At 46.9% G+C, this 18,724-nt stretch overlaps 1 protein-coding gene across 3 annotated transcripts in view; it reads left to right on the top strand.

Moving 5' to 3' along the window:
* Positions 1 to 18,724, top strand: part of LOC143984528 (class I histocompatibility antigen, F10 alpha chain-like) — a 374,849-nt gene that overhangs the window by 146,241 nt on the left and 209,884 nt on the right. Inside the window, exon 1 of one of the 3 annotated variants that reach the window (XM_077484649.1) lies at positions 13,297 to 13,462. The exons of the other annotated variants lie outside the window; for them this stretch is intronic. Within the exon in view, the coding sequence (XP_077340775.1) occupies positions 13,405 to 13,462 (58 nt within the window). The 5' untranslated portion in view covers positions 13,297 to 13,404. Of the gene's footprint in view, positions 1 to 13,296; positions 13,463 to 18,724 lie in introns of those variants that run through there. 3 annotated transcript variants of the gene reach the window in all.

Here is an 18,724-nt window from a genome sequence, read left to right as displayed (position 1 = left end):
TGGTGACAGGCAACAGTGGCAAGTGAAACACACCATTTGGTGACAGGTGACGGTGGCAAGTGATACACTGCATCTGATGACAGGTGACAGTGGCAAGTGACACGCTGCATCTGGTGACAGGCAATGGTGGCAAGTGACACACTGTATCTGGTGACAGGCGACGGTGGCAAGTGACACACTGCATTGGGTGACAGACAACAGTGGCAAGTGAAACACACCATCTGGTGACAGGTGACGGTGGCAAGTGACACACTGCATCTGGTGACAGGCAATAGTGGCAAGTGACACACTGCATCTGGTGACAGACAATGGTGGCAAGTGACACACTATATCTGGTGACAGGTGACACACTGCATCTGGTGACAGGCAATGGTGTCAAGTGACACACTGCATCTGGTGACAGGCAATGGTGGCAAGTGACACACTGCATCTCGTGACAGGCGATGGTGGTAAGTGACACACTGCATCTGGTGACAGGCAATGGTGGCATGTGACACACTGCATCTGTTGACAGGTGATGGTGGCAAGTGACGTACTGGATTTGATGACAGGTGACAGTGGCAAGTGACACGCTGTATCTGGTGACAGGCGATGGTGGCAAGTGCCACACTGCATTGGGTGACAGTGGCAAGTGATACGCTGTATCCGGTGACAGGCAATGGTGGCAAGTGACACACTGCATCTGATGACAGGTAACGGTGCCAAGTGACGCGCTGCATCTGGTGACAGGCAACAGTGGCAAGTGAAACACACCATCTGGTGACGGTGGCAAGTGACACACTGCATCTGGTGACAGGCGATGGTGGCAAGTGACACGCTGCATCTGATGACAGGTGACAGTGGCAAGTGACACGCTGCATCTGGTGACAGGCAATGGTGGCAAGTGACACACTGTATCTGGTGACAGGCGACGGTGGCAAGTGACACACTGCATTGGGTGACAGACAACAGTGGTAAGTGAAACACACCATCTGGTGACAGGTGACGGTGGAAAGTGACACACTGCATTTGGTGACAGGCGATGGTGGAAAGTGACACACTGCATCTGGCGACAGGCAATGGTGGCAAGTGACACACTGCATTTCATGACAGGTGACAGTGGCAAGTGACACTATGTATCTGGTGACAGACAATGGTGGCAAGTGACACACTGTATCTGGTGACAGGCGATGGTGGCAAGTGACACACTGCATCTGATGACAGGCAATGGTGGCAAGTGACACACTGTATCTAGTGACAGGTGACAGTGGCAAGTGACACACTGCATCTGGTGGCAGGAGATGTGGCAAGTGACAAGCCCAGCACTCTCACTGATTCTTCATTATGGTGAGTTGAACCACTTCATTATATATTGACAGTGGCAAGTGACGTGCTGCATCTGGTGACAGGCAATGGTGGCAAGTGACATGCTGCATCTGGTGACAGGCAATGGTGGCAAGTGACACACTGCATCTGGCGATGGTGGCAAGTGACACGCTGCATTTGGTAACAGCCAATGGTGGCAAATGACAGACGGCATCTGGTGACAGTGCAAAGTGACATGATGCATCTGGTGACAGGCAACGGTGGCAAGTGACACACTGCATCTGGTGACAGGCAACGGTGGCAAGTGACACACTGCATCTGGTGACAGGCAATGGTGGCAAGTGACACACTGCATCTGGTGACAGGCAACGGTGGCAAGTGGCACACTGTATCTGGTGACAGGTGACACACTGCATCTGGTGACAGGCAATGGTGGCAAGTGACACACTGCATCTGTTGACAGGTGATGGTGGCAAGTGACACACTGCATTTGATGACAGGTGACAGTGGCAAGTGACACGCTGTATCTGATGACAGGCAATGGTGGCAAGTGACACATTGCATCTGGTGGCAGGAGATATGGCAAGTGACAAGCCCAGCACTCCCACTGATTCTTCATTATGGTGAGTTGAACCACTTCATTATATATTACAACAGGGGTAGGGAACCTTTTTGGCTGAGAGAGCCATGAACGCCACATATTTTAAAATGTAACTCCACGAGAGCCATACAATATGTTAAAAAAAATAATAATTTTGTTAATCGATTAATTATAATTGTAACTGTAATATCCACATCTATCCTATGATTGTCTGCTTGCTTACCACTACACAGGCAGGCAGATCCACGAGCAGGTGAGGCGGGTGATGATGACACCAGCGCGCCGCTCACCTAGGCCGCCGCCGGGTGTACCAAGATGGCTGCAGCTTCGGAGCTAGGCCGAAGCTGTGGCCTTTCCTATGGGCTCAATCCACGGATCGACACACCACGCAATCCACGGATTGAGAGGTGAGAGCCAGATGCAGCCATCAAAAGAGCCACATCTGGCTCGCGAGCCATAGGTTCCCTACCCCTGTATTACAATGTAACAATAGAAACAATGCATTTCAATCACCCTGACACTATATCAACCATGGTGCCATGATGATTGAAGGGCCAACACCAGCCATTGCAGACGTAGCAATGCCCCTGGCCATGAGCATCAGCACCCCCACAGGCTGCTATCCTGCTTAAGGGAGCCGAAGTACAGCTATGGCAGCTCGCAGGATCATGCTGACCTGCCGCAGTATAACCACTTAAGCCCCGGACCATTTGGCTGGCCAAAGACCAGAGCACTTTTTGCGATTCTGCACTGCATCGTTTTAACTGATAATTGCGCGGTCGCGCGACGTGGCTCCCAAACAATATTGATGTCCTTTTTTTCTGAAAAAAAAAATTGCACTTTATTTTGGTGGTATTTGCTCACCTCTGCAGTTTTTATTTTTTTTCGCTATAAACAAAAATTTTAGACAAGTTTGAAAAAAACACATTATTTTTTACTTTTTGTTATAATAAATATCCCCAAAAAATATATAATTTTTTTTCCTACAGTTTAGGCCAATACATATTCTTCTACATATTTTTGTTAAAAAAAAGCGATGAGCGATTGATTGGTTTGCGCAAAAGTTATTGCGTTTACAAAATTGGGGACGGTTTTTTTATGGCATTTTTATTAATAATTTATTTTTATTAGTAATGGCGGCGATTTTTATCATGATTGTGACAATATGGCGGACAGATTTGACACTTTTGGCGTGATTTTGGGACCATTCACATTTATACAGCGATCAGTGCAATTAAACATGCATTGATTACTGTGTAAATGTGACTGGAAGTGAAGGGGTTAACCACTAGGTGACGCTGAAGGGGCTAAGTGTGTCCTAGGGAGTGATTCTAACTGTTGGCGTATGGGCTATGTGTGACACATCACTGATAGGGATGAGCTGGGTATTCGAGCCGAATGCATGTTCGTCTCGAACACCGGCTGTTCGCCCGTTCAGCGAAACCAGAACTTTATGGGCAGTTTGTGCTAAATTCGAGTGCCGCTCACGGCCCATAATTCACTACGGCATCGCATTGCATTGCTGGCTGATAATTGGCCAAGCATGCACTATGACCCACATGCTTGGCCAATCACAGCGTCGTCAGCGAGGAGAGACATAATTGTGGCCAATTAGGGCTCAGGGGGTTTAGTACACGCCCCACACTATATAAGGCCGCCTGCCCGATAGACTTGCGTAGTGTGTTGCGGGCAGCTCATAGAGATAGAGAGACAGTGTGTTTATTTCCTCTGAAGCTGTTGCGATTACAGTCGGTGTATTGTGCCCCCTGCACAGTGTACACCTGAAGCTACCCCAATTGCTGGTGTTGTTCTGGTCCTATAACACAGGCAGCTGCAGCAGTTACAGTCAATGTATTGTGCCACCTGCACAGTGTACACCTGAAGCTACCCCAAATGCTGGTGTTCTGGTCCTATACCGCAGGCAGCTCCAGTAATTACAGTTGGTGTATTTTCTCATATGCACAGTGTGCACCTACAGCTACCCCAATTGCTGGTGTTCTGCTGATCCTATACCGCAGGAAGCTCCAGTAATTACAGTCGGTGTACTGTGTCATCTGCTGGTGTTCTTCAGATCCTATACCACAGGCCGGCAACTGCAGTAATTACAGTCGGTGTACTGTGTCATCTGCTCACTGTGCACCTAAAGCTACCCCAATTGCTGGTGTTCTCATCTCCCTGCAGGCCATTAGTATGTCTGGAAGCCAACATGGAGAGGCAGACAGTCACAAGCCAATAAAAGAGGGCAAGCAGGCTCTGTATCTAGAGGCAACAGTGCTGGTCGTGGAAGCGGTGCATCCTCATCAGCACGTGGCCATGGGACACGCTTGTCTTTATTTTCAGCAGCTGGACGTGTTGTGCCGCAACATGCCAAAGAATTGGTAGAGTGGATGACCAAACCCTCCTCATCCTCCTCATCCTCTCTCAGCCAGGCTCAGGGTACTGGCAAATCAGCTGCCAATGCGCCCTCTTCCCTCGTCTCAATGTCATCAGTCACTACTTCCTAGACCCAACATGTCCTCCTGAGGAGTCCCCAAACTGTTTGAGCATGGTGTTGGGTACATGCTCCAGGAGGATGCCCAGCATTTTGAAGGCTCTGATGATGATACCCAGCTAGAGGAAGGCAGTAGCGTGAGCCCAGAGAGAGGGGATGCCCAAGAAGGACAGCAATCTGGCAGTCATGTTCCACCAGCTGCAGCATACTGCCAGGTTTGCTCCAGTGATGAGGAGGGAGGGGATGATGAGGTCACTGACTCCACATGGGTGCCTTATAGGAGAGAGGAGGAGGAGGCACATCTCCAACGAGGCAGGCAAGCACACCGACTGAATCACACCGCAGAGCTCCGCCTGTGCAGGGCGCTGCCTCTGCCCGTTATTCCAAAAGTTCTTTGGTGTGGGCCTTTTTTGAGACCAGTGCATCAGATCACACCGCTGCTATTTGTAACATATGTCTCAAGCGTATCTCGTGTAGCCAAGACAGCCGCTTGGGCACCACATGCTTGACCAGACATATGTTGACCTGCCATGTAGTTCGTTGGCAAGCATACCTTAAAGACCCACACCAAAGAAGAAAGCGGACCTCTCCTTTGTCCTCATCAGCTGGGATCTTCAACCCCACTATACCTTCAGTCCTCACTGAAACCTGCACTGAGAGGAATGTAGGTGTAGAATTAGGTGTGTCACAGCCAAGTACTTGTAGGCACTCTGCTAGCAGTACACCGACGTCCGATTGTACCAGGAAAATTTCCCTGCCCCAGCTGCTGGACTGTCAAAAGAAGTTCGCTCCCAGCCATATACATGCCCAGCAGTTGAATGCTAGCTTGGCTAAATTGCTAGCACTTCAACTGGTGACTTTTCAGTTGGTAGACTCGGACCCCTTCCGTGAGTTTGAGCAATGTGCGATTCCTCAGTGGCAGGTTTCCAAATGCCACTTTTTCTCACGGAAGGCGATTTCGGCTCTCTACCGGCATGTGGAAGGCAATGTCCATGCCTGGCTGGACAGGGCGGTCAGTGGTAAGGGGCATATTACCACTGACTCATGGTCCAGCAGGCATGGACAAGGACATTACCTATCTTTCACGGCGCATTGGGTCACTCTTCAGGTAGCTGGGAAGGATGCCGGACAAGGTGCAGTAGTGTTGGAGGTTGTTCCACCACCACGCCTCCAGAATGCTACTACTGGTTGTGACACACCTCTCTCCTCCACTTCCTTCTTCTTCCTCCATGGCCTCTTCCTGTGATTTGTCCTCGGAACCAGCGGTGATCCGTAGGCGTTCAAGGGGCTACGCAGGTATTCAGGCAAAAAGATGCCATGCCATGCATGTGCTGGTGTGCTTGTTGGACAGGAGCGCCACTGGGGCAGATATTATGTCAGCTCTGCAGGGGCAGGTTGAGAGGTGGTTGATGCGATGCCAGCTTAAGCCAGGAATGGTGGTTTGTGACAATGGCACCAACCTCCTCTCCACCCTCCGACATGGACAACTGACCCATGTGCCCTGTGTGGCTCGCGTACTTAACTTGGTGGTGCAGCGGTTCTTGGGCAGGTACCCGGGCTTACAGGATGTCCTGAGGCAGGCCAGGAAAGTCTGTGTGCATTTCCGCTGGTCATATAATGCCAGTGCTCTGCTGGCTGAGCTCCAAAAGGAATTGAACATGCCCAAGAACCGCCTAATCTGTGACATGCCCACCAGGTGGAACTCAACGTTGGCCATTCTGCAGTGGCTGCACACGCAGCAGAGGGCCATAAATGAGTACCTGTGTGACTACGGCACCAGGAAAGGGTCAGGGGAGCTCGGTTTCCCCCCCCCCATGCCAGTGGGCCATGATCAGGGATGCATGCACTGTCCTGTCACCATTTGAGGAGGTCACAAGGATGGTGAGCATTGACAGTGCATGCAACAGTGACACTGTACCTCTTGTCCACCTGTTGGAGCACAGGCTGCATGGAATAATGGACAGGGCACTTGAGGCAGAACAGAGGCAGGAAGAGGAGGACTTCCTTGCCTCTCAAGGCCCCCTTTATCCAGACAGTGTTTCTGCTGGCCCGTCGATCACACAGGAAGAGGAGGAGGAGGATTGTGTCAGCATGGAGGTGGAGCTTGGCACTCAGCAGCAGCAGCAGTCTTGTAGGGATGATTTAAAGTCCCAAGAAACCCGTGGACTTGTACGTGGCTGGGAGGAGGTGGCTGCGGATCATGTTATCCTTAGTGACCCAAAGGACCGTGGACCGAATGCCTCAGCTAACCTACGCTGCATGGCCTCCCTGATCCTGAAAAGCCTGCGGAAGGATCCTCGTGTTCAGCAGATCAAGGAGACAGATTATTACTGGCTGGCAACTCTCCTTGATCCACGGTACAAGGGTAAGGTTGCAGATCTTATCTTGCCGCCACAGAGGGAACAGAAGATGAGACATCTCCGGGAGGCCTTGCAGAAAGGTCTGTGCAACGCGTTCCCAGAGACTGAGAGGTTATAAATTCCTGGTCCTGGACAACGTGTTGCTGAGGCTTTGGTCAGTTACAGAAGGAGCGGTGGAGAAGGTGCCCATCTGACTGATGCGTCCAGACAATTTTTTAGTCCGCAGCCCCAAGGTATGATCGGTTCCAGCAACCATCACCAGTGTCTGATTTACATGGTGCAGGAATACCTAGGAGCAAGATCAGACTTGGACACCTTTCCCACTGAAAATCCTCTGGGTTACTGAGTCTTGAGGATGGATCACTGGCCAGAGCTTGCACAGTATTCAATTGAGCTACTGGCCTGTCCTGCATCCAGCGTTCTTTTGGAACGCACATTCAGTGCTGCTGGAGGCTTTGTAACCAATCACAGGGTGCGCCTGTCTACCGTCTCAGTTGATCGACTGACCTTCATAAAGATGAATCAGTCTTCAATCACAACCAGCTACCAAGCACCTGAAGCTGATGTAACCGAATAATTTATTTTTGAAATGTCACATCCCTTCTAGACTGCCTATGCTAATGCTGAGTGACTATCCTGTTATGCTGACTGACTATCCTGTTATGCTGACTGGCTATCCTCTTCCTCCTCTATGATCCTGCTGATAGCTTGGAAGAACATTTTTGCTTCTGGGCGCCATCCCCAGTGGCTAAGACCCAATTTTTCAGCCCCTGTTTAACAGGGGCATGTAATTACAATTTTTGATGCAATATTTTGCAGGAGGGTTCATTGGTGCGCTCAACTACAATACTTGTGAGTGGTTGCAGTGTTGTGGCATCAGTGCCTAAGGCCCAATTTTTAAGCCCCTGTTTAACAGGGGCGTGTAATTACAATTTTTGATGCAATGCTTTTCTGCAGGGCTTATACCTGCGCTCCAACTAGAGTATCTGTGAGAGGTTGCAGTGTCGTGGCACCAGCACCAGTGCCTAAGGCCCAATTTTTCAGCCCCTGTTTAACAGGGGCATGTAATTACAATTTTTTATGCAATAGTTTGCAGGAGGGTTCGTTGCTGCGCTCAACTACAATATTTTTGAGTGGTTGCAGTGTTGTGGCACCAGCACCAGTGGCTAAGGCCCAATTTTTCAGCCCCTGTTTAACAGGGGCATGTAATTACAATTTTTGATGCAATACTTTGCAGCAGGGCTTATTCTTGCTCTCCAACTAGAGTTTCCGTGAGGTGATACAGTGCTGTGGCACCAGCGCCTAAGGCCCAATTTTTCAGCCCCTGTTTAACAGGTACATGTAATTACAATTCTTGATATATTATTTCACAGCAGGGCCTGTTCCAGCACCCACGAGAGTACCTGTGAGGACTTAGTGTTGTGGAACCAGCACCACCACCACCACAACCACCAAAGGCCCAGTTTTTCTACCACTGTTCAACATTGGCATGTAATTACAATTCTTGATATAATAGTTCACAGCAGGGCGCTCCAGCACCCACCAAGAATCACTTTGAGGGCTTACAGTGTTAACTTGTGGCAACACCAACACCTTAGGCCCAAATTTCTGCAGAGCATATAGGGCAGGCCCCTACTTTCAAACATCCAACTTACAAACATCTACATGCAAATGGAAGGAAACAGGAAGTGAGATGAAAAAAGACAGATGGCCAAAAAAATTATACTGGGGTGATAACCCTTCCCTATGTTTTCCAAAAAGCTAAAAAATAGATTTTTTGACTGGAGCTATACTTTAAAAATGTACCAGTTCAAAATGACATTGTGTTAAGTAGATTCCAAAATTGTGTGTAGCACTGACCCCCGAAGGAGTGTCTGGATTTATTGGGCTTATTGTTACCTTCTTCACCTCGTATGCGTCTAGGGGTTTCCCGAGGTAGATGGCCCAAGAACTACAGAGACTGACGACTGATCCGCTTGAAGGGATTTTTATTTGAAAAAAACAGTATCAGTATAGGATCAGAGGGTTTAGATGAAAAGTCCGGTTACTCTTATGCCGCGTACACACGTTCAAACAATCGGGAGGAAAAGTCCGGCAAACTCAAGTCCGCCGGACAATCCCCCCCGTGTGTAGCCTCCGGCGGACTTTTTTTACCCGAAAGTACGGCGGACTTAGAAAGTATTTTTGCACTTCAATCTTCCCGCCGGACTTGCATTTCGGCACACAATCCGGCCGTGCGTATGCCAGTCCGCCGTACTTTTGAAATGAACGGACCTTTCCCGCCCGGAGAAAAGTCAGCTCATTTCGAGCATGTCTCCAGGTAGGTGGGGCCCACGAAGGATGCGTCGCTGGCCCCGCCACCTGGTATGAACTTAACCCCCCTGACGGTTTTCCCGAGACTGACTCGGGGTGGATTTTTTCATACCAAAAGCGGTATCCCCGAGTCAGACTCGGGACTGCATCGCTGGATCCAGGAGGAGGAATACTCACCTTCTCCCTCGGATCCAGCGTCGTCTCCCCGCTGTACGAGCGAGCCGTGTCTCGCTCGATCTATCACATCGGCGATCTCCGTGCCCTGCGAGCGTTGCGACGCACGGGCACGGAGATCGGCGCCAAATTCAAAAAGTGAAACAAACAGTAAACATACAGTATAATGTAATCTTACAGATTACATTGCTGTATGTAAACATTTCACATCCCCAGTGTCCCTAGTGGTCTGCCCAGTGTCCTGCATGCAGTTTTATATAATAAAAGCTGTTCTTTATACCTGGAAACTGGAGATTGTCCATAGCAACCAAAACTGTCACTGTACATCAAAAATGATTTTAGAGCAGCTAGAAAACAGCGATAATAAATTAGAATCACTCGCAGAATTGAGCGATAGCGATTTGTGGGGAGATTCGTCATCAAATACTGAAAAGTAATGACAGTGACAATTCTGCAACTGAGCAAATTTCAGTGTTTTTGGTGTGATTACATTATTGAATAATTTTTATTATTGTTATATTATTATTTGGTACAATTATTTATAATTATTTCTTATATTATAATTTATGATTTCATTTTTCAAACTTTATTATACCCGGGATGTCTGCTAGACTCTGGTTTGGACAGATTTAAGAGAGTTATTCCTAAGAATTGCAGGACTACAATATAAAACGCCAAATTTTCATGCAAAATAATGGTACCGCTTTTAGCACCTAAAATCCGAAATAATCGTACCGCCAGGGAGGTTAAAGAGGAACCCCAACGCTGTAAAAAATCGGCGTGGGGGTCCCCCCCAGGTCCACATCAGACCCTTGTCCGAGCACGCTACCCGGCCGGCCAGGAAAGGGGGGGATGAGCGAGCGCCCCCCCTCCTGATCCGTACCAGGCCACGTGCCCTCCACATGGGGGGTGCCTTGGGGAAGGGGGGGCGTGTGGCCCCCCACCCCAAAGCACCTTGTCCCCATGTTGTTGAGGACCCCCACGCCGATTTTTTCAGCATTGGGGTTCCCCTTTAAGTCCATACCAGGTGGCGGGGCCAGCGACGTCTCCTTCGCGGGCCACGCCTACCTGGAGACGTGCTCAAAATGAGCGGATTTTCCTCCGCGTGTGTGGGCGAGTCCGTTCATTTCAAAAGTACGGCGGATAGTCCGGAGGACATAGTACGCCGTATTAGTCCGCTGAAAAAGTGCCGTGTGTGGGCAAGTAGCCCGTTCGGACAGTCCGGCGGGAAGTCCGCCGGATGGTCCGCTACGTGTGTACGTGGCATTAGTGTCAAAGCCAGTATAAAAAGAACTCTCTTACTTTGAATAAATCCAGAGAATAGCCATTCACAGCTGGATCCTCACCCTAGTTGGATAGTCCTTCTCTCACCAGACCTAGCAGCCAACAGGGTGCTTGAGTCAGGAACAAGTATCTGCCACAGACTTCGAGATAGAACATGTAAAGGAACCTCGATGTTGGATTCACTTAGGTCCTTCAGCTTTTCCAGGCTCTTGTTGAGAATCCAACCCTTGTGTGGCCTTCTCCCAAAGAGCCTCCCCTGGATAACTCCGAAGTTGGTGGGCCTCTCTACAACCCAAGACAGCACTGGACCACCTCCGAATCCTTCTTTTAGTTTCCTTGCATTGGGCTAGCCAGCCCCAAGACATAAAATCGGGTGGTTCCGCACCTCAGGCCATGGAAGTAATGGGGGCTGGTCAGGAGGACCAGGACCATGCAGTCAGAACATACTTCTGGATCGGAACCCCCCAAAACACATGACATCCTCATCTTAAGTACCCCCTCCCAGAAGGCACAGCAAGAGTGACACTCCCACTGGGCTAGAAAGTAACCTTAAAGCACCCAACTAGACTGTGTTTCCATAATTTTTTTTCCTGTACCCTGTTATTCTTTTGCTGTGGATTTTTTGATTTTGTTTTGATGTTACCCACGTTGTTTCAATTAAAGATGGGATTTCAAGTCTTTTTCCAGTGTGCGGCTATCCAGAGTTTTGTCCTGCTTGTTTGCTCATTGTGTGTAATGGTCAGCACCTGGGGCTCATCAATAGGGGACAGAGCTTCAGTCCTCGAGGATTACTTTGGAGCGGTGGTTCATCCTTTCTGTGTTTCCATACCTGCCAGAAGTGATAGCGCCCCCTATGGCCAGGCAGAACAACCTGTAGTCCAGTCAGACTGATGCTGAGCTCAAAATTTAGAGTAATCAAAGCCAAACCAAATTGCGGTTTAAGGGTAACATTACATTTCAAAAATACATAGCACGTGCTGTTCAGGAGCCGGCGCTACATGTGTTAAGTAGATTCTACTTAACACAACAAACCTACACAGTCCCTGTCTTGTTTGCACCGCCTGTATACTGCTGTTCTGAGTATATAGGGCCTGGGGGCCCCATGCCTTTCATTTTTTTTAATTTGGGTACGGGGTTCCCCTAAATATCCATCCAAGACCCAAAGGGGCTGGTAATGGGTGGGGGGGACCCATGCCATTTTTCTCAATGATTTTCATGCATATTGCCAGGACCAGACATTACATTAAAACCGCAAGAAGTTTTAAATTACTTTTTTTCCGTTAGAAATTTCGTTTTGTGCAGGGACTGTTCTGAACATGGGAAACACATGCCTCTTCACAGGCATACTACAGACACCCCCAGGCACGATATTTAAAGGAATATTTCACTTTTTTTCACTTTAAGCGTCATTAAAATCAGTGCTCCCAAAAAAACTGCAGTTTTTAAAACTTTTTTTTGCATTGATACATGTCCACTGGGACAGGGGCCAGGTCCCCAAACCCTTTTTAGGACAATAACTTGCATATTAGCCTTTAAAATTAGTATTTTCAATTTAGAACGTTCAGGTCCCATAGACTTTAATGGGGTTCTAAAGTTTGCACGAATTTTCGGTCTGTTCGCAGGTTCTGGTGGCTGTTCGGCTCATCCCTAATCACTGATCACCGCTCCTGATCACAGGAAGCTATGATCAGTGTCAGTGTCACTAGGCAGAACGGGGAAATGCTTGTTTACATTAGCATCTCCCAGTTCTTCCTCTCCGTGAGATGATCACGGGTATCCCCGCAGACATCGAGTCTGTGGGACCCGCAATCGCGCTCACGAAGCTCCTGACGGGCACCCGCAAGCCGCCTCTTAAACTGCAATGTACAGGTACGTGATTCTGCCTGTACGTGCCCTTCTGCCGATGTATATCATTGTGAGATGGTCGGGAAGTGGATGATGATGGCGGCTAGTCGGCAGGTAGTTAAATAGCCCTGCAGGAGTTAAATGTCATTTTTGTATGTGTGAGCTGTAATCTTTTTTTCTGTATGTCAGTGGGGGGTCATTAGATTGTAAGTTCCTTCTCTGGTGTGGAATGGTGCAGAGGGTTCTCTGTAGATCAATATGTAGAGATTCCTCCTGTGATTGGTCTCTGGTGTTTTCTGTGGAAATCTCCCATGCCCAGTGTCTTGTCGAATACTATCCCCCGTTGGATAGTGTCTACCCTGTACTGCGCTTGCAAGAAGGCGCCAAAGGTCTCCAAAGAGGATCAGGCGCCTGCACATTGAGTCCAGGTTCAAGCCCCACCATCCAAGTGGATATAGCGTTAGAATAAAAGAATTGCAGAGCGAAGGAAGCTGTGCCCAAACGTGGCGAGCGAAGCAAGCCCACGAGGGGCCCTCTTACTAAGTGCTGTTTAACATCATTACCATATGTCCACTTGCATGGTGGGACTTGAACCTGGACTCAGGGTACAAGGTACTATTAAGTGCGCAGGCGCCGTTCATCTTCAGAGATTTTCGGCATCTGCTCGTCCTCCGTACTGCGCAAGCGCTGCCCCTGCGCAGTACGGGGCGGACACTATCGGATGGGGGGACAGTTCTCGGCAGAACACCGGTATTAGGAGATGATTGGGGTTTTTGGGGGATTCCTAGAATTCTATCGGTGGAATGTCTCCAAGTTTCACTTTCAATTTGTGGCGTCTCATTTCCAAACTTTGTTATGCTATTCTGCCCGGTAACTGCTGATCCTCCATCTCCTCATTTTCCTATTGGAGAGAGAGGACGGCTCCTCCAATCAGCACAGAGCTCTGCCTTCCTGTACACAGACTGTCCTGATCTGGGTGAAGTGGAAGGTTGTTTTGTTTTGGGGTCTCTCTATAGAGGACAGCGGGGAGGATGAAGATGATGATCCCCCTCATCCTGATTATTCTGGGGGTGTCAGGGGTGGAGTGTGGTAAGTAGAGGACAATATAGATGACATCTTGTCAGTGGGGGGGATTTCCTCCAAGTGTTGTATAGAATGGTAGAAATCAATGTTTAGTGATAAAGGTAGAAGTATTGTGGAAGTGACAACCATGTCCTGTCTGTGTGAAGATGACAATACGGCTCTCCAGGCTCTGATGGGTCTTTATTGATCTTGTGTACGGAGCTGATGATGGACGGAGAGGTCAGGGGGTCAAAAGACATTACAATGTATCAGCTGACAATACATTTCACCTTCTCACTCATCACACCTACTTCCTGTTATAGATCTCATCCTGGAGGGGGCTCTGTGTTCAGTCTCATCTGCCAAAATGGGAAATATAACTAAGAGCAAAACTTTTATTTCAGATTTGGATGGACAGGTGAGGGGTTAGATCCCCTGTAAGGTTTGTATTGCCATTTGTGTCCTCATTAGGGAGATTCCCCTCTCTGTGTCCTGATCACCAATGTCACTGGGAATAAAACTGAGGACATCCAACATTTTGTGTTGTCACCAGAAAAAGAACAGAGGAGAAGCTTTCCAATGGGGTCATATGACATCTAAAACAGGATTTCCTCTCACTTCCAGTTGAGTATACAGGAAGTGAAGGGCAACCCCACTAATGAGACACAGGTGGCAAAATACAGAGGTTTTAACCCCCCCCCCCCCCCCCCCCACGTCAGCTAAAATAAAAAAATGTTTTGGCTCTAGGTATTCTTTAAAACTCAACTCCGTTGATAACTTTTTCTCTTTCAGTTTTGGATAGATTAGGGAAGGATTAAGACATCTGGCAGCATTTTCTTACTCTTTGTGCTACAAGAGAGATTTTCACTTCCTGTCCACATAATGGGTGTCACACAGAGCGGGAAGAGAACATAAATCTCTCTGTGGGTACACAGACTGTGTTTAAGTACTTCTCTATCAGAGCAATTTTTATATTTTTCACATACGTAAGCATTGATATTTTTGCTAAAAAGTTACTTTAAACCCCCAAACAATTATATATTTTCCAAAAGCAAAGGGAATTTCAAAATTAATGGTGGCAGATGTAATTTGATATGTCAAAAAATATGTTTGCAACTGTTTAACAAACACATATTTTAAGAAAAAAATAAACTAAAATAAATTTTAGCACAAATACAATATAATACTTGATATTTGATAATATATACAGTGGTGTGAAAAAGTGTTTGCCCCCTTCCTCATTTCCTGTTCCTTTGCATGTTTGTCACACTTAAGTGTTTCGGAACATCAAACCAATTTAAACAATAGTCAAGGACAACACAAGTAAACACAAAATGCAATTTGTAAATGAAGGTGTTTATTATTAAAGGTGAAAAAAAATCCAAACCATCATGGCCCTGTGTGAAAAAGTGATTGCCCCCTAAACCTAATAACTGGTTGGGCCACCCTTAGCAGCAACAACTGCCAACAAGCGTTTGCAATAACGTGCAATGAGGCTTTTACAGCGTCCTGGAGGAATTTTGACCCACTCATCTTTGCAGAATTGTCCTAATTCAGTTACATTAGAGGGTTTTCGAGCATGAACGGCCTTTTTAAGGTCATACCACAACATCTCAATAGAATTCAGGTCAGGACTTTGGCTAGGCCACTCCAAAGTCTTCATTTTGTTTTTCTTCAGCCATTCGGTGGTGGACTTGCTGGTGTGTTTAGGATCATTGTCCTGCTGCAGAACCCAAGTTCGTTTCAGCTTGAGTACACGAACAGATGGTCGGACATTCTCCTTCAGGATCTCTTGGTAGACAGCAGAATTCATAGTTCCTTTTATCACGGCAAGTCTTCCAGGTCCTGAAGCAGCAAAACAGCCCCAGACCATCACACTACCACCACCATATTTTACTGTTGGTATAATGTTCTTTTTCTGAAATGCAGTGTTCCTTCTACGCCAGATATACTTGGACACACACCTTCCAAAGAGTTCCACTTTTGTCTCATCGGTCCACAGAATGTTGTCCCAAAAGTCTTGGGGATCATCAAGATGTGTTGTGGAGAAATTGAGACGAGCTTTGATGTTCTTTTTGCTCAGCATTGGTTTTCTCCTTGGAACTCTGCCATGCAGGCCATTTTTGCCCAGTCTTTTCCTGATGGTGGAGGCATGAACGCTGACCTTAACTGAGGCAAGTGAGGCCTGCAGTTCCTTGGACGTTGTTGTGGGGTCTTTTGTGACCTCTTGGATGAGTCATCGCTGCGCTCTTGGGGTAATTTTGGGCGGCCGGCCACTCCTGGGAAGGTTCACCATTGTTCCATGTCTTCGCCATTTGTGGATAATGGCTCTCACTGTGGTTCGCTGGATTCCCAAAGCTTTGGAAATGGCTTTATAACCCTTTCCAGACTGATAGATCTCAATTACTTTCTCAATTGTTCCTGAATTTCTTTGGGTCTCGGCATGATGTGTAGCTTTTAAGGATCTTCTGGTGGACCTTACTGTGTCAAGCAGCTCCTATTTAAGTGATGCCTTGATTGTGAACAGGTGTGGCAATAATCAGGCCTGGGTGTGCCTAGAGAAATTGAACTCAGGTGTGGACAACCACAGTTATAGTATGTTTTAACAAGGGGGGCAATCACTTTTTCACACAGAATGTGTGTAGATTTTTTTTCACCTTTAATAATAAACACCTTCATTTACAAATTGCATTTTGTGTTTACTTGTGTTGTCCTTGACTATTGTTTAAATTGGTTTGATGTTCCGAAACACTTAAGTGTGACAAACATGCAAAGGAACAGGAAATGAGGAAGGGGCAAACACTTTTTCACACCACTGTAAAATATGGGGTTGTGTTGAATAAATATATACCAAATTTGCCAAGTTTAACCCCTTCCTGCCAAGCGTGTGCAGATGTGCACACTTGGCTTTCAGGGGTTATACAGGGATGATGCCCGCAGCTTCAGGCATCATACCGGTACCACTGTTCAGAGTGGGTACTTAGCTGTTATCCCGGAGGAGTGGGAGGGGATGTCCCCCCTCCCGCCGATCTGATCGGGCCTCCCATCCCACTGGGAAACCCGATCAAAGATCCGGCTCTTCCGGCCGTTAGTGACAGACTGGAAAGAAGCCAGATACGGCTTTATTCCAGTCTCCTGATTGTAAACACGGAAGCAACGTCACAACGTCGCATCCTGTTTACTTGGCTGCCAATGGCGGCGATTTAAAAAAAATATACAGTATTCAGAATCGCAGAAAATGGTGGTCTGAATACTTTGAAGTGCAAAAGGAGGGATCGGGGTCTTTTAGACCCCCGATCCCTCTATAAAGAGTACCTGTCAGCACCTATTACTGTCACAAGTGATGTTTAAATTCCTTGTGACAGCAATAAAAGTGATCAAAAATGTTTTTTTTTTTAAACACAATTTAATCATATTAAAATAAATAAGAAAAAAATAAATAAATCGTCCCCGCGAGCTTGCGCAGCAAAGAAAATGCATATAGAAGTCACACCCGCATTTCTAAACGGTGTTAAAATCACACGTGAGGTATCGCTGCAATCATTAGAGTGAGCACAATAATTCTAGCACTAGACCTCCTCTGTAACTCTAACCTGGTAACCAAAAAAAAAATTGAAAGTGTCGTCTATGGAGATTTTTAAGTACTGTAGTTTGTCGCCATTCCATGAGTGCGTGCAGTCATAAAGCGTGACATGTTTGGTATCTATTTACTCGGCATAACATCATCTTTCACATTACAAAAAAATTGGGCTAACTTTACTGTTTTTTTTTTTTAATTCATGAAAGTGTCCCTTTTCCCAAAAAGTTGCATTTAAAACACTGCTGCACAAATACAGAGTGACATAAAATATTGCAACAATCACCATTTTATTCTCTAGATTCTCTGTTAAAAAAAAAATATAATATTATATATATATATATATATATATATATATATATATATATATATAATGTTTGGGGGCTCTAAGTAATTTTTCAGCAAAAAAATAAAGATTTTAACTTGTAAACACTAAATGTCAGAAATAGGCTTAGTCATGAAGGTTAAAAAGTGCAGGTGGTCTTATAGATCTCGGATGTCTCCATAAAGAGGATCTGTCATGCCTTATTTCTGTCAGAAATAGGCTTAGTCATGAAGGTTAAAAAGTGCAGGTGGTCTTATAGATCTCGGATGTCTCCATAAAGAGGATCTGTCATGCCTTATTTCTATCACGGGGATGTTTACATTTCTTGTGATAGGAATAAAAGTGATAAAAAAATAAAGGGACAGTGTAAAAATAAAAATAAATGCATAACATTTTTAAAGTGCCCCTATCCCCCGTGCTCACACATGGAAGTGAACGCATAAGTAGGTCATGCACACATATGTAAATGGTGTTCACAGCACACATGAGGTATCACCACGAGCGGTAGCCCTGGTTTACATTTATGCTACTTTGAAATTGTGCTTCTTCACTTGAAGTAGCACAATTTCAAAGTAGCAGGTCAGAGCGATTTCAGGTGCTAGTTGAAAGATATCTGTGTGGCTTCCTGTACAGATGTCTATTGAAGTCGCACCTGAAATTGGCAAAAGTAGTGCAGCGCCTACTTTTACAAATCGGTGTGGTGCTGCAAACTTGGCATTGCACCGATTGGAGCCGTGCCATTGCCAACAATAGGATGCAACTTGATGACAAGTTCTCCAGAATTCGACCCTTCCTGACTAATGACACCACAAAGCAACTTATTCAGTCCTTGATTATTTCCCACCTTGACTACTGCAACTCTCTCCTTAATGGCCTACCCTTAAAGTGGTTGTAAACACTTACAACACACTTTGACCTACAGGTAAGCCTAGATTAAGGCTTACCTGTAGGTCCAAGAAATATCTCCTAAACCTATACGGTTTAGGAGATATTTGCCTGAAGACAGGCACCGCTGTCTACAGCGCATGCGCCGTAGACACAGGCGCACTGAATGCGGCATTTCCAAGAACGGAGCTGCCGCGTGTGTCGGCTCCCGTGCGCATGCACGGGAGTGACGTCATCGCGGCTTCGCCGAATGACAGCGGCGGAGCTGCGAGACCCACCGACAACATGGATGTGCCGGACTACAGGGGACAGCGGTGACTTCGCTGGCTCCTGTGTCAGGTAAGTGACACATAATGGACTACTATGCGATGCATAGTAGTCCATTAAGCTTTACCTTTGCAGGGAATGAAAGAGGAAGTAAACACTTCAGGGTTTACTTCCTCTTTAAGCAGGCTATCCCCCTTCAGTCTATTATGAATACTGCTGCTAGACTAATACACCT

The sequence above is a fragment of the Lithobates pipiens genome, unplaced genomic scaffold (assembly GCF_037356315.1).
Source record: "Lithobates pipiens isolate NorthernLeopardFrog02 unplaced genomic scaffold, aLitPip1_a1.2 Scaffold_1, whole genome shotgun sequence".
Classification (NCBI taxonomy): Eukaryota; Metazoa; Chordata; class Amphibia; order Anura; family Ranidae; genus Lithobates; species Lithobates pipiens.
Note: the sequence above shows the minus strand (reverse complement) of the source record. Positions and strands in the feature narration are given on the sequence as shown.